Source organism: Alexandromys fortis, unplaced genomic scaffold (genome assembly GCF_014885135.2).
Source record: "Alexandromys fortis isolate MF-2015 unplaced genomic scaffold, M_Fortis_MF-2015_v1.1 scaffold_219, whole genome shotgun sequence".
Taxonomy (NCBI): Eukaryota; Metazoa; Chordata; class Mammalia; order Rodentia; family Cricetidae; genus Alexandromys; species Alexandromys fortis.
Genome location: NW_026068092.1, coordinates 1,443,142 through 1,450,381, shown reverse-complemented (window position 1 = coordinate 1,450,381; position 7,240 = coordinate 1,443,142). Strand labels below are relative to the sequence as shown.

At 47.2% G+C, this 7,240-nt stretch overlaps 1 protein-coding gene across 3 annotated transcripts in view; it reads left to right on the top strand.

Annotated features, from left to right (window-relative positions):
* Positions 1–7,240, top strand: part of Smpd4 (sphingomyelin phosphodiesterase 4) — a 44,493-nt gene that overhangs the window by 16,458 nt on the left and 20,795 nt on the right. For all 3 annotated transcript variants that reach the window (XR_007588838.1, XM_050122940.1, XM_050122938.1), the window contains exons 2-3: positions 3,986–4,130; positions 6,080–6,160. Coding sequence is in view for 2 of the 3 variants with exons in the window: in XM_050122940.1 (XP_049978897.1) it covers positions 6,122–6,160 (39 nt within the window). In the remaining variant the exon portion in view is untranslated. The remainder of the gene's footprint in view (positions 1–3,985; positions 4,131–6,079; positions 6,161–7,240) is intronic.

The window sequence follows — 7,240 nt, the reverse complement described above, 5'->3', positions numbered from 1 at the left end:
TTTTTTTTTTTTTTTTGGTTTTTCGAGACAGGGTTTCTCTGTGGTTTTGGAGCCTGTCCTGGAACTAGCTCTGTAGACCAGGCTGGCCTCAAACTCCCAGAGATCCGCCTGCCTCTGCCTCCCGAGTGCTGGGATTAAAGGCGTGCGCCACCACCGCCCGGCAAATTAGCCCATTTCTATTAATCTATGTATCGCCACGAGGCTGTGGCCTACCGGTAAAATTCCAGTGGTGTCTTTCTCCTTCAGCAGTACATGGTGTCTCTTTGACTCCGCCTACTTTCTCTATATATAACTCTGTTCAGATTTCCCACCTGTCTTGTTTTGCTAAGCCAGTGGCCAAAACAGCTTCTTTATTAATCAATGGTAATAAAACACATTCACAGCATACAGAGGGAAATCCCAGGTCACACAGGTAATAAATACATCAACAGTTATTGTACTTAGTATATATAGTTTTTCTTCTGCTAGTTATAGCCTTCTTTTTTATTTTAGACAAAAGGGGGAGATACGGTGGTACATTATTTTTGTTTTAATAAATAAAGTTTGCCTGAAGGTCAGAGTGCAAAGCAGCCACACCAGTCAGGCAGTGGTGGCTCACCCCTTTAGTCCCAGCAGCTACACTAGTTAGCCATAAAGGCCGGGCAGTGATGGTGCATGCTTTAGTCCCAGTACCAGAGAGGAATATAATAAGGAAGGAGACAGCTCTCAGTCTCCCTCTCAGCCTGAGGATTCGTGGAGGCATGATCGCTCATGTTGGTCTGAGGGAGAGGTAAGAGCCAGTGGCTGCCTGCTTCACTTCTCTGATCTTTCAGCTTGAGCCCCAATATCTCTCTCTGCGTTTTTATTATTCGGCTATACGAGTGCTGGGATTAAAGGAAATCCACGCCACCAGTTATGTATATTGACTTCATTACATTGGCTGTAATGAAGACTATTTGCTCTGGGATTATCTTCTTCTGAATGTTGGGCCAGGTGCCTTCTTATACATGGAAAGCCTGTACAATCCTGAATAGGTGTGTGTGTGTGTGTGTGTGTGTGTGTGTGTGTGTATGTGTGTGCGTGTGCAGTGCACCAGCAGAGCTGAGTACTTTTATGTGGAAAGCCTGTACAGTCCTGAATAGGTTGGTGTGTGTGTGTGTGTGTGTGTGTGTGTGTGTGTGTGTGTGTGTGCAGTGCATCGGCAGAGTTGAGCACTTGTAACAAAGCAGTTGGAAAACTTGGAATTTGTAGTACCTTACCCTTTGAGAACTCGTTGTTGCTTCCTGCTCCATTTAATCCTATTCACTGTTGCTGACACCTCTGGTCATGTACTTTCTTGATTCTGAAACTCGGGGTGCCTTCCCTTGGTCGCCACTTCAGAATGTCCTCTTGTTGCTCCATTTGAGCACGGAGTAGATCACGTCTAGTACTGTACTTTTTCCTTGACCAGAACCATCTTCCCACTGTCCCAGCACTGCGACGGTCACAAACAAGGGCTCAGTGCTTGGGTGCTTGGGCGTGTGTGCTCAGAGTGTGGGCAGAAGGGGGTCATGGAATGGTAGCAAAGTGTGTCTTCTTTTGAAAGGAAAGTAGCCACTGTTTCTGGACTCGTGTATTTGTGTGCGTTGGGGGTGCTTTTGTCCCTTCTTAGGCAGGTGAGCAGTAACTAGCAAGCTGTCCCCAGTGGAGACCTGGACAAGGTGCAGGGGGCTGTGTGAATATTCAGCAACATCAGCATCACAGCAGAGGCCGTGGCTTACTCGGGTCACACGCTCCATCTCAGGTCTGCCAAGAAGGTACTGGTATGGGGAGAATGCATGAAGAGTGAGGCATGTCTGAGGCACAGGTGGCCCCGGCAGCTCTGGAGGATTGTGGAGAAGTGAGCATGGGAGCCACGGGCACTGAGATTGAAGAGGAGAAGCACTGAGTATGGAGGGGCAAGTGGAGGTGTCGCCTCCAGTTCCCTTAGCCACTCGGCATGGCTGCCGTTGCGTTGTTTACAATTACAGTTTCTACAGAAATCTATATTGCTTGTGCTGCCTACCTTTGCTCATGAATGAACAGAATGTCCAGGCTCCAGTCCCCTCTATTAGCATAGGCAGCAAAAACAGCACTGATATACATGTTCTGATTGCTAGACCCCACATGGTGGCAGGAGAGAACCAACTTCCAGAAATTGTCCGTTAACTTTGGCTTCCTCATATTCATACTGCATGGCCCACAGGCACACACACACATACACTACATAAATGTGTCTTTTTTTATATTTATTTATTTATTTATTTATTTATTTATTTATTTATTATGTTTACAATATTCTGTCTGTGTGTAAGCCTGCAGGCCAGAAGAGGGCACCAGACCTCATTACAGATGGTTGTGAGCTACCATGTGGTTGCTGGGAATTGAACTCAGGACCTTTGGAAGAACAGGCAATGCTCTTAACCTCTGAGCCATCTCTCCAGCCCCCATAAATGCGTCTTTTTAAAAAAATTTTTTAGTTAAAAAAGTCAGGAGTTTCCCCACCCCACACCATCACCAAATCTGCTGTTTGGAAAGCTTCTTCATTGAAGGGGCATGCTAGAAAAGCTTAGAAATGGAAGGCTTAGTTGGGCATGGTGGTGCGTGCCTTCAGTCCAAGTACTCAGTAGGCAGAGGCCAGGAACTTCTGAGTTCTAGGTCCTGTGTCAAAAAAAGAAAGGAAGGAAGGAAGGAAGGAAACTTGAGAGATGGCTCAACAATAAAAAATGAACATATCAACTCACAGTTGTCTGTAACTCCAGTCTTAGTAGATCCAAAGCCCTCTTCTGGCCTCTGCCAGAGCAAGGCATGCACATGGTACACAGATATACATGCAGACAAAACACTCATAAACGGGGGGTGGGGGGAAGAGCTGGATGAAACTGAAGAGATGGCTAGGCAGTTAAGAGCACTGGCTGTTCTTCCAAAGGACAGGGGTTCAATTCCCAGCACCCACATGGCAGTTTACAACTGTCTGTAACTCCAGTCTCAGGGGATCTGATGCTCTCTCTGCCCTTCTTTGTCACCAGGTGGTGTCCACGTGGTGCACAGACAGACAGGCAGGTAAAACACTCATGCACCACCTCTCTTGCCCACCCCTCCATCCCTCAGGTCCCAGCCAGGCAGCTCCAGCATGGAGGACAGGGGTAGGGTCGGGAGGAATCTTTTCCTAGTTGATTGACTTGTACTGAGTGCCGAGTGTGCACGGGGCAGTGTCTTAGGCATGGGGATGGTACGGTGGAAAGCAGCACCCAGAACCGTGCCTGCCAAATACTGGATCTTGGTAAATGCCTGCTGGATGACAGGAATTCACGATTACACGTAATTATCTAGTTTGTGTAGGTTCCCTACTTGAAGCACTCCTTAAGGGCTCTAACAATGGCTTTTTAAATTTTTAAAATTTTTTTAGGCTTTTTAAATTTTTAATTAGCTTATAAAGTGTGAGGATTTTGTAAATGGCTTTTGTTGTTGTTGATTCGCCTTCCTACTCTTCTCATCCCCCCCCCACACCCCCCACCTTGTACCTTTCCAGTCCTCTTTCATGTCCCGTGTATCCTCTTGTTCCTCCATCCTCTTCCCTTGTCATCGTCATTCTAGTTTCAGAGCTCACACCTCACACCTACTTTCTCTTCCTTTACTACACACGCCTATGTGGGCTTTGGGGTCGTTTGGATGACACTTATCCGGCCCTGTTTCTTTGGAGAAAACTCTATGTTGGTAGTTTGGGTGCTTAATTGTCGTAGTTCTTTTTGCATTGTAGATATTAACGTCATCCTTCGCCCTTAAGTACATCCGGGAAAGATTTTCTCCCATTCTTTAGGCTGACTGTTCTCTCTATTCCGTATCTTTTGTATAAACTTTTTAATTTCATGTAGTCCCATTTTTAATTCTCCGGGCTGTTTCTGCGCCAGTGAAGTCATGTGTAGAAAATTCTTGCCTATATCTATTTTTCTTGAAATTTATTCCTTTGCTTTCCTCTGTATTTCAGACCTCAGGCTGATCCTCTTCGATTCCCGCCAAAGCAAGGGGGCGTGGTTCCCGGCGCGGCTTGATGACGACATTCCGGCGCCGAGTGGCCGAATGGCGGCTTCCATATTTTGAGAAGCTCGAGATTTGTGCGATCAGCACCGCAGGTGAGTGGCGGAAGCCGCGCGTGAGGCAGCCCCGCACCGTGCGGTTTCCTCGAGTCCCCGCCGAGACCGGCTCGGTTCCTCCCCGAGCCGTGGGATTTCGGGGCTCCCGGCAGCTCCTCCTAATCGGGGCCGGCGGGGAGCGGAGGGCCCAGGTGCACCCTCACGCCACCTCCAGGGCCATGCCTTTCTGCCGCCTTCCTGCGTGGTCCTCACAGCCAGTCCCGGTAGGGGCTTGATGGACGCGTGATGCGGGAGTTGAGGGAGGGAGGACTTGGAGTGAAAACTGAACCTTGGGCTTAGCTAGTGGTGTTGGTCGTAGAACTCGATGTGGGTCCAGGTTCTCTACCTTCTGACTTTTCCGAGCCTCGGTTTCCTCCTCTGTAATAGGGTAGTCTCGAAACTTCGCGATCAACAAATGGGGGCAAGCCGCAGCTTCTCATAGAGTAGCCAAAGGAGGGCCTGACTGTGGCGCGATAATCTTGGCCTGAGAGCGTTAATCCTCAATCGTTAGAAACCTCAAAGACAGAGTTGAAAGCAGCGCCTGAAGGAAGTGGGTATTGAGGGGTCAAGTGAAGCGAACGCCTTTGGCACTGCCTGCTCAGTGGCATGGGGCGTGGCTGACAGGGTCTAAAATCAAGAGGGTAAGAGTCGTTACCCACGTTTGAGATCTCTGGCCCTCCCTTTCAGCTGCCTGCTTTCTGTGAGGAGAGAGTTACTTGTCTCCTCTAGAGCCTTGTCCTTATCAAATACTCCACAGTTTTGTGCTGCCCTGATCATTTTGGAGTAGTTTGTAATTTTGGTCAGGACTGAGACATTTTAAGTTTTCCTTAAATACTAACTAAAACCGATAGTTTCAGAATTGGAAAAACTGGGAAGTGATTGTCTTGCCAAATGGCATAGATTGGTGTGGTCTCCTCAATACTGCAGCTTCCTTCAGCTCCTGCTACTCAGCTTCTCTCCTCACAGACTGCCAGTTGCCACCTTGGCATCTTTACTCCTGTAATGGGCAGAGCTGTGGGGAAAGACCTCACTAGTCCATCAGTGGAATGCAGGCTTCTTCTCTGTTCTTGTTGACTATGATTACTTAGTGTTTCTGACTACGGTGGCCAGAGAGATAGGAAGCTGCAGAGCTAGTCCTAATTTTTGGTGGCCATTTCAAAGGCTTCCTTCCTAGAACTTGCTCTTCATTTGTTACAAAGATCACGTTATATGCTTTGCCCTTCTCTTTCAAATAAGAGGTTTGTAAGGAGTTTACCTGAGTCTTGGCTCTGCTGCTTACTGGTTGGGTGTCAAGAAAGCTTTTGCAGTGTTCCACCTGCTTCATTATTTGTGTCCGCCTTATAAGGTTATGTGAAGATGGACTTTCTGCCCTTCCGAACTTAGCACCTTTTGCATTTGCTTTCTTTTAGTTACAAAGTCACAAGGCTGAGCCAACTTAAGTGAGGTATCTGCGTAGAATATTAGAGGAGCCAAACCGAGATCTGCTCAGATCTGCAGGCTTGGGGGAGGAATCTGCTTCCAAGCTTTCTCAAGTGGCTCTCAGAATCCAGTTCCTTTGAGATCTTGACTTCTAGCTGAACTCTGCTTTGTGTCCACTGACATTGTACTTCAGTTGGTTCTTTAAACTCTCTTTACATCAGTGATTAGAGGGGTGTTTGAATAGCCATGCAAGAACAGTCTTGGGAGATGTTCTGCCTGCCACTGTAATTAGATAAGGAAACAAATGGAAGGCTCTTCAAGCCGGTCCAAGCATCTAGCAAGTGCTATATAAGCCTAACCAAGCAGTGGCCACCTCCGAAGCTGTGGTCTGTATGAGCGTTGCATTTTAGAAATCAAAGGAATATGTGGTGTGATTTGTGACAAGCTCAGCACCTGCTCTCCTGGGCACTGTGAAATTGTCTAGTCTGTTGTGTAGAAGATGCAGAGGTTTTGTCTTTGCTTTTCCACAGTGGTTCCCTAGCACGGCCGTTGCTGACTTCCCACAGGCTGCTATGGCATTCCCTCACCTGCAACAGCCCAGCTTTCTCCTGGTAAGTGTCAGCTACCTTTGGGAGAGTTGCTGGGGGTGATTCTATAGCAGAGGGACTTAGGACTTTTTTCTTATGATTTGAAGGACTCATTTGAAGAACCTTGCTATAGAGCCCTGCTGCCCTCTGTTTTTTGAGACGGGGCCTTTTTATGTAACTCAGACTGTTATGGAAATTGCTATGTAGACCAGATTGACTTTGAGCTCACAGAGATTCGACTGCCTCTGCCTCATGAGTGCTGGGATTAAAGGTGTGCACTACCATACCTGGCTGCGCAGGCCTCTTGAAGTCTAGTCCATCCTGCCTTAGTTCACCAAGTGCTAGGATTATTGTGGGCTTGTCCCACCGGACTCAGCTGATTTGAAAATCTCTCTACTAGATTTTTTTTTAATAGGAAACAATACCAAAATCAGTGTTATAATACTTACTGTACCTTCACTTAGTTCAGGATATTACATGCATTCAGTCTCTGAACTCTCCATGGAGTCAGTGTGTTGTCCCCATACCCCGTGACCTCAGTAGATCTCCATGGAGTCAGTGTGTTGTCCCCATACCCCGTGACCTCAGTAGATCTCCATGGAGTCAGTGTGTTGTTGTCCCCATACCCCATGACCTCCGTAGATCTCCTTGGCTTCTGTCCTGAGTGTTTCGCTGGTTTATTTGTTGTCTAAATGAATATTGAATTGGCAGAGGCCATCGTCTATAGTTCCAAATTATTTTTTTTTTTGAGTTTATAATATAATTACATCATTGCCTTCTTTTTTTAATGTGACTCCAGTAAGTTGCTATCCACTGATTAAGAGAAAACAGGTGGCTGGGTGGTGGCGCACGCCTTTAATCCTAGCAGAGGCTGGCAGATCTTTGTGAGTTCAAGGACAACCTGGTCTATAGCCTGAGTTCCAGGACAGCCAGGGCTCCACAAGAAACCTTGCCTTAAAAAAACCAAAAGGGGGGAGAGAGAGAGAGAGAGAGAGAGAGCGCAAGAGGGGGAAGAGAGGGAGAGAGAAAGATAGAAGTGTTCTGTTCTCAGCATTTATTGGCCATTCTGACTGTTGGTCACAGATGCAATCATGGGTGGTTGAG